Source organism: Coturnix japonica, chromosome 2, assembly GCF_054131305.1.
Source record: "Coturnix japonica strain WE chromosome 2, WE-NBRP24, whole genome shotgun sequence".
Taxonomy (NCBI): Eukaryota; Metazoa; Chordata; class Aves; order Galliformes; family Phasianidae; genus Coturnix; species Coturnix japonica.
In genome coordinates, this window is record NC_140664.1 from 73012834 (window position 1) to 73025244 (window position 12411).

The 12411-nt window shown below is 41.7% G+C and overlaps 1 protein-coding gene across 1 annotated transcript in view; it reads left to right on the plus strand.

Annotated features, from left to right (window-relative positions):
* The window catches only part of ELOVL2 (ELOVL fatty acid elongase 2), a 33238-nt gene extending 24139 nt beyond the window's left edge, over nt 1-9099 (plus strand). Inside the window, exons 4-8 of the mRNA XM_015854637.3 lie at nt 4302-4379; nt 4647-4818; nt 5344-5468; nt 6275-6409; nt 6832-9099. Of these exons, the coding sequence (XP_015710123.2) occupies nt 4302-4379; nt 4647-4818; nt 5344-5468; nt 6275-6409; nt 6832-6960 (639 nt within the window). The 3' untranslated portion in view covers nt 6961-9099. The remainder of the gene's footprint in view (nt 1-4301; nt 4380-4646; nt 4819-5343; nt 5469-6274; nt 6410-6831) is intronic.
* Nucleotides 9100-12411: the final 3312 nt, after the last annotated feature.

Sequence of the window (12411 nt, forward strand, 5' to 3'; positions counted from 1 at the left end):
AAAAGAAAAAGACCTTGTCTATGTTAGGAATACATCTCCAAATGCAGACCATTCAGTATGCTGGCTTTAATAAGAAACATGATAAACCAACTGGTGGGGATAGCTGTGCTGCAATTATTCAGCTCTTCACTGTGCCTAACCTAGTTTAACAGTCCCTTGACTACAGTGAAGTCATGCACTTTCAAGGCAGGAAGACAAAGGTTGTAGCAAGAACTCTTAACAAAATGTTTTTAAATCTTCAAAGGCAAATTTCCACTTCTGAGCCAGCAACTTTCTGCATCACAACATGGGCATGAGGTATCTCAGGGCCAATTTTAGCTCCATTAACTGTGAGTCCAAACAGTCCCTCAAGTGCTCAAGATGTACCATTAACATAAAGTCAAATACCCTTACTATCCTCAAAGGGCAGGGTCTCAATACTTGTGTGCCATGAGTTAGAGGCCTTTGAAGGCCTCATAAAAGGACAGTTTACTAGGCCATAGCCTAGACACTGAACTATGCAAACAGTTTTTTCATGGAGCTTTAAACTTTCACAGTTTCAGTGAATCAAAATATGCTTTCCTCTACTCAAATCTATGCTTCATACTGCAGAGGTGCCAAATATGAAAAGGAAACCAGCTTAATGTGAAAAGCAGTCTTCACATATTTTAAATCTAATTCATGAGCAAGTCAGCTGTCAGACAATGCTCCATGGACATGCAAGTTGAAATCCTCACAGTTACTGAATTATACCTGGAAACAAGGCAGACAAATGCTGATGTCTGAATTGAGGAATTATTCACGTGATGCTACTCTTTATCAATAACAGGAAGAGACATAATTTCTATCAGCATCTTAGCTTGCTTTCCCCAGCACTGTTGCTACTGCCCTATTTATATTAAATCTCAGCTAGTTGTCATGCTCCCATCCAAGTCCTTTGTCAACTGGGCACTAAGAAAACCAGGGCTCTGGCACCATCAGATTAAAAAGACCTAGAGATGTGTTATTAGCATATGAGTGGCGTGATATTTCAAGTGCCTTTATCCTCAAGTAGCTCCACAGACTTATTACAGATCCATAGGAGGTGAGGATTGTAAGTAAGTAACTTCTCTATGCAGGTAAGCAGGTCTTGCATGTGAGACCTGTCAATGCAGATCAAAAGCCAGAGCTGCCTGCTGGGTGCCAAAGGATTAAAGCAGAATTGCATAAGTGTTGCACTAAGCTTTTCAGAGAAACTAGAAGAAAATCCTTACACCTCGCAAGATGAAAAAAGAAGCATCACGATTACCTCTATTTTTCATTTTTCTAGGTGCTGAAAGTTCAATGCACAGTAAGCCTGTAGTTTCTGAGTTAGATTTATGACCTGAAAGCAGATCCATAGGTACCAAGATGATGGGAGGATTTCCAGGAGTTGAAGAATTGCATTCTCTGTATTCTCTGAGTGCAAAAAAAGGTCAAAAGCATAACGCTAGCATAATCAGGGCCACCATTTTCAGCCTTACGCATTGCAACTGGGATGACATCTCACAAATGACTGAAAAGCTCAGTATGATGCCAGGATAACAGAGGGCAAACTGAAATAAAATGCTATTTATTTCATCATTATGATGGCTAAAAAGAGAAAGATGTGCTTCCTAGCTGTGCAAATGTTAAAATGGCAGAGCAGATGATAGAGCTTGAATAGTGGAAGCTCTGAGGAAAGTTTAAATGCAATAAAATCATTTTAGATCCTAGTTGTTCTCAGCTGTCCTGGAGTTTTGCTACAGAAGCCCACAGATTAACACAGTGACTTAAAGATTTTAATAAATAATCACTTAGTCCTTCCAGAGTTGTCTAGAAGTTAGCAATATAGCAGGGAAACAACCACTGGTACTTAGGTTGAAGGCCTCCTTTGAAGTAATGTGTTTGTTAGGACAAAAAGACCATTGTAAGCTTAGGGGAGCGAGAAGAAAAGAATAACAAGAGAAATCAGGAGAAATTAAGTGCACTTTTCCATCACATAGAGGAATAAAAAAGAAGGAAGTGCAAAAAAAGTGGACGGCATAAAGGTCACTGGGAAGGCCATGCAAAGCAGTGAAGCGTAAGGACAAAAGTAACATGCTTTTTGAGCAAGGTAGAATGCAGTTTGGGTAGAATTACAGTCCCGGGTATTCTTCTACCCTAATCAGAGTGTTTGTTGAAAGAACTGAGGAGCTGACTTCGCTACTCTCATCTGCAGTTCTGGCTGGACATGTCATCCTCATAGCTCGGGTTTCATTCTCTATGTCTTTCCTAATGACCTTCCTGAGCTCTGCACTTAGGTGCAACTTTTAGCCAGTTTGCTAACTAAGCAGCTCTCAACCTCACCTACTTTATCAAAGAACATAGCTGGAAATCAAGAGCAAAATTTCATATGATGAGGTTTATCACGTGTGAAAAGCTTCTAACATCATACAAGGTAGCATACAAAAGCTATTCAGGATAGGAGATATAATCAAAAGCTGACAGAAAACAAGCCCAGAAGGGATTTCTTTTAACCTGTTATAGTATCTCAGACAAATGAATTAGTATTCATAACTAAGTGCAAGTCATTTTTCTGTTAATCCTTCCAATGGTCTCTGATATACATGTGTGGAACTGGCTGAGAATGTCTCAACAACGTGGCTTTACACTTGAAAAAGTTTTCCTCACAAAAAAAGAGAAATCAAACATTTACTGATTTTATCAAAACTTCAGTTAGGAACAGGATTTCATTTCTGTGACTGATATGAACTTTAAGATCTCTAAATCACACAGAGGGTGGTGACACACTGGAACAGGTTGCCCAAGCAGGTTGTGGATGCCCCATCCCTGGAGGCATTCAAGGCCAGGCTGGATGTGGCTCTGGGCAGCCTGGTCTGGTGGTTGGCCACCCTGCACATAGCAGGGGGTTGAAACTACAGCTTGCTTGAGATCTTCAAGGCACAACAGCAGCTATCTGTTCTACCACAGTTCGTAAGAGGCCTGTCTAAAAACAGGCAACCTCTATTAATGTACTTCAACAAATACTATTTACAGATGACTTTACAACTGAGTATCTTAGCAAGAGAACCTTCCTGAAGGGTTTTAGGTATTGAGATGAGTTAATGATAAATTCAGCATGATTAATGTTATGCTCCACTATCGGCTTATTGTGTCCCCACCACTTGGGGATGGGAAAACAAATCAGATTTGACATTGTGAATCCTTATTCTCTTTATATTTGAGTAGGGGAGTAAAGGGCATTGATTGGTGTAGCTACTGGAAGAAAATTAGAGCAACAGCAAAATATGAAACCGCTGCTGCTGAACATGATGTTGCTAATCAAGACAAATTTTTCAAAGAACAACTGTTTTCATCTTTATCTGATCTTTTTCTATATAACATCAAAAACAATGCATGTGTTATTATTTTCAGGATAGGCTTACATAGTTAACGTAAGAATGTAAAATTCTCACAGGAATGTTTTATAGAGAGATAAATTGCATTTCTGAAGGAGAGAGTTTTCGCATCACTTTAGCACACCCAGCACTAGCAGTCTTCACATGATAAACAATACTATCAGGTTGAAAGAGTTGCAAGAGCACTCACCATGTAAAAAAAGGAACACAGCTGAGCCAGAAATGTGTTTAATATCAGAGAAACAGGGACCTAGTAACTGGATGTCCTCTGTCAGGTTCCCAGCTTCACTTCCAGATACATACCTAGTTCATTTGGTACCTTTCTATTAGGTGAGCTGCTTTCCTTCCACATAGTAGATAGCCAACTTGAAATTGCTCATATCTGTCCATTTCTCCACTCAGCACCACGCGTACTCTCTCCTTCCTGCATTTAACAACATACAACAGGGAGATGTACTTATAGCATAAGGAAATATTTTTTCTTTTGCACTGCTTTGGATTTACCTTTTGTTTGCTTGGTTGGAAGCATGGATTTTTTTTTCCTCCAAGGACAGGAAGGGTCTCTCACTAGTAGGTCTGCCAGGCTCTATTCATACTGACATAGGTAAAATATTCAGGCATGAGCTTTAGAGTAAGGATCACTGCACTAAGTAACAAGAGATATTCATGGATGCCTTGAAGGCTGTAAAGCCAGAGAAATATAAAAGGTGTTCTATTCCAGTGCATATTTCTAAAAGAATTTGAAACCTTTGCAATTGTAAAACAGAAGATACTAGCCAGTTGTCTGGTCTACAAGCATCAGTTTACAGAATGAATGGGAACCTACAATGCTGTCATGATGTTGTTTTGCTTCAGAACATTGCGGGAGTAGGGGAGGACTGCCTTGTCTGTTTCCAAACATCACTGCTGTGTTTTCTGTTCCAGCTCATCCTTGCCACGTGGGAAGGAGGCTACAACTTGCAGTGCCAGAACCTCCACAGCGCTGGGGAAGCTGACATCCGGGTGAGGACAGCCACTGCTCAGCCCCAGCACCTGCAGCAATAATTTAGATAATAATAATTTAGATTATCACATTTAAGAATGATCACTTCTCTATAAACTGCCTCATCTTCAAAGAGAAATAAAACTGAAACCAGAGGTTGTGCTCATCCTTCAACAGGACTTCAGTGACTTTGGGGGAGCTGTGCACCTAATGATAAAGTACAGCAATACTTAAGCCCATTTTTGGGCAGATATTGATCTCCTGTTGCTTTGTTCTTGCTTTTACAGGTAGCCAAGGTGCTATGGTGGTATTATTTCTCCAAAGTAATTGAATTTGCAGACACTATCTTCTTTGTACTGAGGAAGAAAAACAGCCAGATCACCTTCCTCCACGTGTATCACCATGCCACCATGTTTAACATTTGGTGGTGCGTTCTGAACTGGATACCTTGTGGGCAAAGTAAGTCTCTGTTCAGTCCATCACCTGGGGGATGCACCACCAGCAAATGGAGGGGAATTGCATCACTGTGCAAAGTCAGTGCTTCCCTGTGTTACAACATAGCATGGTTAGGATTCGCAGCTTGTCATTCAGAATTGCTGAACATGTGCAGATCTCAGTGAAATTAAAAGTAAGGTTAAAAGTTCAGAGGAAAAAAAAGTTGAATGTTACACCTCAGATTCTCTACTTAGTTGCCATAACTGCTTGTGTTTACATATCTTCAAACAACTTCTAGATAGGGTAATGCTATTGAATGATATACAAATGTTCATAACTACCACTTGAATTCTGAACAGGGCAGCTCTATCTAGTGGGCACTGTCTTATACTTCACACTGAAAGGCTGGTGCATTAGAATGGCAAACTGAGATGCAAGCACAGCGCAAAGTGAAGATTACTCAGCAGTGCCTCCTGTGTACAGTAATGACATCTTGTCACATTTTAGCAGTGTATTATATAAAATGCTTTCTGTATTGCATTGTTATAGGTTTCTTTGGACCCACTCTGAATAGCTTTATCCATGTGCTCATGTACTCCTATTACGGGCTGTCGGTCATCCCTTCTATGCGGAAGTATCTTTGGTGGAAGAAATACCTCACTCAGGCACAGCTGGTATGTGTCCATGTTCCTTTCACTTTTAATTGACAGAAATTGTCCAGAAATGCCAGAGGAGGCAAAACGAATGGCAGGCAAATACTGACACTTGCAGCATTAAATCATAACAAAGCAGATATAAAGATTAATTCATTAGTACAGCCCAGTAAAATTTAGTAACTGGAATGGTGCTTGAAAATTGTGGTTTGGGGTTTTTAAATTCTCAGTGTCTCATTCAAATGAGAAAAACTAAATTCCTTCTAACAAGAAATATAACTACAGTACAGCTATAAAATGGAAGATGACACAAACAGCTCTTGGACAACACGACAGAAGTTGTGGTTCACAGTCCTAAACGTTGACAGCCCTCCTTCTCCCTCATTTTTGCTTTGTTTTTCCCCCATCCCCAACTAACACTGGTCTGTCTAACCCTCTCCTTGCACCTCACATTTCCTTTTTTCTGTTCAGGCTTGTAAAGCTATTGTCTCAAGTCTCCAGTGTTTTCTCAGGTTTCTGCCCAGGGACAACACCGTACTTGTGTGACACAGCCTGGAAGATGTAACAATCCCTACTAAAACACCTTTCATTTTGCCAACCATTTGACCTAAAAACTACTGGAAACATCCAGCTCCTTTTACATTATTACTTATTTATTTTAAAGTCATAAGAGCATCATTTTAACCTAACCCTCACAATACATCCATGTGTTCAGAAAGGAACCATTTCAGATTTCAAAGCGCAGAACTAGGTAAGGTTGCTAGATATGATTTAGCTGGTGCCAGTCCTTCCTTAGTAAATATTCAGGCATGATCTTTTTACTCCAGATCCAGTTTCTGCTCACCATTGCGCACACGCTCAGCGCAGCTGTAAAGCCGTGTGGGTTTCCCTTTGGCTGCCTCATGTTCCAGTCTTCCTACATGGCCACACTGGTCGTCCTCTTTGTAAACTTCTACATTAAGGTAAGCAATCTCTCTCTCTCTCTTCCTTTTGATAAGGAGAGGATAAAAAGTTTTTGCACTTTGCTCTTGTTGCAAACCATATGCCAAACAGGTAGAACAAGAGTCAGTACCTAAAATAAGTTTGTATTCACATCTATATGTGAATATATATATTTTTAGCAAGGACTGCTCCAGCCTGCCTGCATACATGCAGCACCCAGCAAGAAAAGCTTAAAATCCTTCTTGACACCAAGTATTACAGGTAATACTAGTCAGGTTATACCAACTTTGCTGCTGCACATAATGCTGTTTGCTTAAAGTGTAAAACAAAGGTATATCTGCATCAACAAATACAAGGTATTTCTATTGTACAGTTAACCAGAAATATTATTCGGGGGCTTTAAAACAAATGCAACTAGATACCTTAAATTTTGCTTTTGTAGACATACCAGAAAGCACCTTCAAGAACAGCTGCAAAGGAAACCCCTGTCACAGCAGAAGTCAAGAATGGATTCCATAAGAACTACTTTGCTGCTTCAAATGGATTCCTGGACAATAAGAAAGCACAATAAGTATGGCACTTTCCTGGGAAACAAAACCGAAACAAAAGACTGAATTACAGGCTTTAGCTTAAAACCTATTTGATTACACCTATTGGTTATTTCTACCAGACACTCATTAATTTACTGCTATTTAAGTTTTAACAAAATGAGTTTTATTTGTCCTGTCAAAGAACACCATCAGAACAATAAGGCCAACATCTTTCTCACATGAAAAAGAAAATATTTCTGATTTATACTGCTGGCACAAGAATGCCTTATATACCACTGAATGGAAACATTCCAAGTCTTCAAAAGGTTAGGGCTCTGCTAGGCTGGCACCTTGAGCACTTTCTCCTATGAAGACAGGCTGAGGAAGTGGGACTTGTTTAGCTCAGAGAAGAGGAGGTGCCAAGGAGACCTTATTGGGGCCTTCTAGTACTTGAAGGGAGCTGACTTCTTACACAGTCTGATACTGATAGGACAAGGGCAAATGGTTCTAAACTATAAAAGGAGAGATATAAGTTCATTATTAGGAAGGAACTCTTCACTAAAAGAGAGGTAAAGCACTGACACAGCTATCCAGAGAGGTTGTGGATGCCCCGTCACTTGAGGTGCTCAAGGCCAGGTTGGATGGGGCCCTGGGCAGCCTGAGCTGGTGAGTGGCAGTTCTGCCCATGGCAGAGGGATGGAACTAGACGATGTGTAAGGTCTCATCCAACTTAAGCCATTCTACGATAAATGTATTTTGGAGTAAATTGGAGGTCTGCAACTTAGAGAAGACAAGTACTGTGAGTGTAAATGTGCACAGAGTTCCCACTTAAATGGTTACAAATTAAAAACAGCTTATATTAGCTTTGGGAAGCTTCACTGTACCCTTTTCTAACCTGGCCCCTCTCAGAGTCTCTAACAAAGTAGTCACAACCTCTTGACCTTCCCCTTTTCCACAGTGAAATAGCTGTGGGCTCCTCCAACCTAATAGCGTATTTAAATTCTCACCACAAAAACCCCTTTGTGGTCACAACAGCCCTCCCATCACCCTGCAGGGTCCCAGCAAGGAAGGAAAGAAACCACAAGTGCAAAGCCATAGAATAACAGAATATAGGATATGTTGAGTAAGAAAGGACCCTAAGCAATCTGAATGTTACTCAGAGACATGGCTAAGGGGCAAGGTAGGGAGGGGCTGGCAGTTGCACTAGACGATCTTAGAGTTCCTTTCCAACCTTAATGATTCTTTGAGTATCATTGAGTTTAACTCCTGACTCTATAAAGAGCCACCCAAAAATCAGACCATGCTCTGAGAGCCAGCACAGGGAACCAAACAGCAGCATGGACCCACGCAGAGAGGAAGCATTCTACCAAGTCCTGCTCCTCTGATCTTTCTCCATGTCCCAGTCCAGTTTTCCCCTTGCACTGATATTATAGTGTGGGGTCTTGGAGACAGTAGGCACAAAGGGATGAAGTCTTATCTCAGGACAAGAGGCTGACCATCCAGCCTACCTGGGAATAGCATGCATGGCTGCAGCAACAATAAGAGCTTGTAGAGAGCAAGGAAAGGGCATGAGGAAGTCATACAGGCTGGGGGAAGAACAGGCGTTTGACCAGCAGAAGCTTCCAACCTCTGCAGTTGTCAGTTTGATGCAAGAAGCACCACTAGAAGGCATAAAGACAAAGAGTATCACAAGAACCAGGAAGGTAGAACACCAGGCAAATAGCTGAACCATTTGTCTATGAAAGGCAACAAACGATTGTGTGTCCAAGCACGGATATTAGACCAAATGGAGTCCCTCTACCTTTTGAAGGCAAAGTATTTATCTACCAATATGGACAACATAAGCATTCTGAGAGTTAAAGTACATTATTGAAACAAACCTCACAGTAACTGATCATGTTTTGCTTAAACCTCATTTAAAAAAAATAATAATAATAAAATAAATGCCTTACTTGAAGCTCGAAGGGCTAAGGAAAAACAAAACAACCAACCACCACCAAAACTGTCTCACCTTGCAGATCCAGGCCAGCCAGGAAGGCTGGAATCAGGTATGTTTTAAATCCTTCAGATCTGTCTTAACATCTTCAGAATGCTGCAACTGCGAAGAAAAAGAAGCAGTGACTTTTTAAACCGGTTTTCCTGTAAAACATAACACTGTAAATAAACACGTTTTAATATCAGAGTGTCTCTCTTCCATTTCAGGCGTCAAATTGCTATGAGGTGTTTATTTGAGACTATTCTTTTTCAGAAGCTTGGAGGACATTCATTTCAGAGTGAGAGACATCCTGTGTAACCACACGCCAGGCTCCACTGGCACTGCTGTAAAGCTCCCCTGTGGTTTTTGTACAGCTGACGGCTGTGCTCTGCCCTCATTGATAGGACAGGTGGTATTTCTGCATATTACATGCATATACACATAATTTAGGCTGATAGGTAGAGGTTTCCTACAGCATGCAAACAAGGGATTTTTATGCTTTCTATTATATATATATATATATGTATAGGATTTATACATGTACACATATCACAGAATCACCCGGGTTGGAAGGGACCTCAAGGATCATGTAGTTCCAACCCCCCTGCCTGGCAGGGCCACCAAACACACACATTTACTAGATCAGGTTGCCCAGGGCCCCGTCCAACCTGGTCTTGAACACCTCCAAGGACGGGGCATCCACAACCTCCCTGCGCAGCCTGTTCCAGGGCCTAACCACTCTCCTAGTGAAGAACTTCCCCCTAACATCCAACCTAAATCTTCCCTCTTTTAACTTAAAACCATTTCCCCTAGTCCTGCTATTATCAGCCTTTTCGAAGAGTTTACTCCCCTCCTGGGAGTAAGTTCAAGTTCAATACATATGTATATATACTATATATATAATTATATTTTATATTGGCAGACCAAATATCCTTGCCCCATACAGCAGCCCCTACTTCTTAGTAGTGGCTCAAAATGCAATGCAGGCTCCCACCTTCGTTCCTCTGTTTTTTGGTTCAGATGCGTGACTTTGGGTGTAGGGCTAGAAGGTGTTCTGTACAAAAGATGTAAAAAGCTGATGTCAGACTCAGAAACAGCAAGGAGCTGAAAGAGCTGATGGTGGCAAAGAACTAGTCTGAAAGCTGTTCCTACCCATACACAAGCTTACCTGGGCTTCAGGCAATAACATGTTCGTGGGGGGCTTCAAGCTGCGTTCATGGAAAATGACAGTCTCTGTGCACTTGACATCTTTGCAGTCCTTCAGTAGGTATTTTTCTCCTCTTCTACACAAGATCTCTTATGTTTTGTTCAGATGCGATTCCCACATGCTGTTGACTGGAGATGGAGCCTGTCAGGCATACCATCATCCAGCAGCATGCTTGGTCCTCTCCATAGGAACAGCAGAGGAGGCAGCACCTTGCTCAGCCAAACAGGCAAAGCCAGAACCACACGTTTTCTTGCATTCTCTAACAAAAAAGTTCTTTTATGGATAAAAAAAAGTGTTTGACAAAGCTTAACTCCTAGCAACACCCAAAACACCGGTCACTCTGATAACACGCTTCTATGGAGTTGCTATTCTACTGGATGGGTGCAACAGGGGCCTTTTTCTGCCAACAGCAGCCTCCTCCCATAGAGTACTCGAACCCAGAGAAGATGTTTGTACACACAAGCAGGCCTAAAGACTCACAGATATGATTCCCTTGGTTAGGTACCAGCGTCAACTACACAGGATCTGTGAAAGATCAAACATCGTACCAAAGTGTCCTGCAGCGATTTTTCCACCAGTCACTCATCATCTCCATTACACTTTGCTACAGTTGTTTTCCTGAATGGCTACTTATCAAAAACTCCATTGGCAACAAGTTTTGAAGTATCTTCTAGTCCAAAACAAGCCTATTAATAAAGCCAGGTGACCCATCCTTCCCATAATTACATCAGAATCCCCAAATACCAACACAAGGTACATACACAGCTTCTCCACAGCTGTAACGCACAACAAGGAATCATGATTGCTAAGAAAGGAGGGCTGTTCTCAGAATGACACTGGGGTTTGGGGGAGTTACTCTTATCCATCTCTCAGTCTTCAAGCCAACTCACAAACTCAAATGTAGCACAGAAACGCCACACACAATGCATCTATTCTGACCTAACATCATATTCAACTATCAAAACAATTAGCACAAATTTTATATTGCAAAGTACTGTAAATTAAACCTCTTAAATCTCCACACCCAGCCCCACTACCTGCAGAAGCTTATCTTTCAAACAAAACCAGCATGTGAATAACTTGCTTGTTCAAGGCTCATACTTCTAGCCAGGTCATCTGATTCTCAGATTGATTCCAACTTTGCCTCTCTGTTTTCTGCTATCAGGTATCAACTGGAAACAATCTCAAAAATATAATCTATTTCACACTGGAAGTACAGAGGGTGATGCACAAACCCAGGCCATGCAGTTTTTGGACTCTCCACAGGGCACTTGTATGTGCAAAAGGAATGAAGAGCAAAATGGAAGAGAGAAAGCTACAGAGTCTGGTTTGCTGTTTTTGAATGTTAGTGGCCCCCTAGGAAACAAAGAAGTAGAAAATGAGCTTTAGGAAGGTCCTTCCATGAACCTCAGAAGAAGAGGAAAGAAATTAGGCTGCTGCTGTGCACCCAGCCTCAGCTTTTTTGTAGGGCTTCCCTTAACCAAATGGCTATTGGGAATATTTTCTTGATTCTTGCTCACAATACGCAAAAGTCAGCCTACGTGACAAGGAATGGTTCTATTGCTGTGTTTGCTTTCACTACACAAACACATGAACCACTTTTATGGAAAGAGCCAAGGGGCAGGGCAGGCTGACCACAGGCAGGGCAAGCACGGGTACACAGCACATGGTCACTCTGCCTGTGTATTCCAATCACAGAAGACAGCCTGTCACAGTGCCACACAGCTTCCTGCAACCTTGCCAATGGGCTGCATGAGCTCTCCAGACCTTGGCTGGCCCATTTCACTAGTGTAAAGCATGCAGGTAGAATGAAAAGCATCAATAAGTGATAAGACCAGCTCAGAAGGGTCAGCAAACAGCTCTTTTGTGGGAAACTTTAGGCTAACTTGCACAAGGCCATTTTGCAACACATCATCTACAAAAGCCAAGTGGACTTCAGACCTTCAGGGGACTTCACCTACCAAACTGATTCAACAGCATGGGAAATGGCATGAGATGGGCTGTCCAAACACACCTGTATGTGCTTGCTGGCAAAAACATGAAAACCACTGGGAAAGATCAAAGCCTCCAGCACATCCTCCCAGCTCAGGCAGTTCACAGCGTGCCAGGCTTAACTTGCTATGCTGCTCTGTAGGTAACACTTTTTATAGGGGAAGATAGATAAAGTGCAGGGCAAAAGGACACCTAAGTTATATGGCAGCTCTTTATCCTCTCCCATCCTACCCTATCGGGGAAAGCAGCCCTTTGGGGTTCAGACTTTTCCAGTAAAACAATTAAAAGCAATAAAAGTTACAATTATTGCATACACAC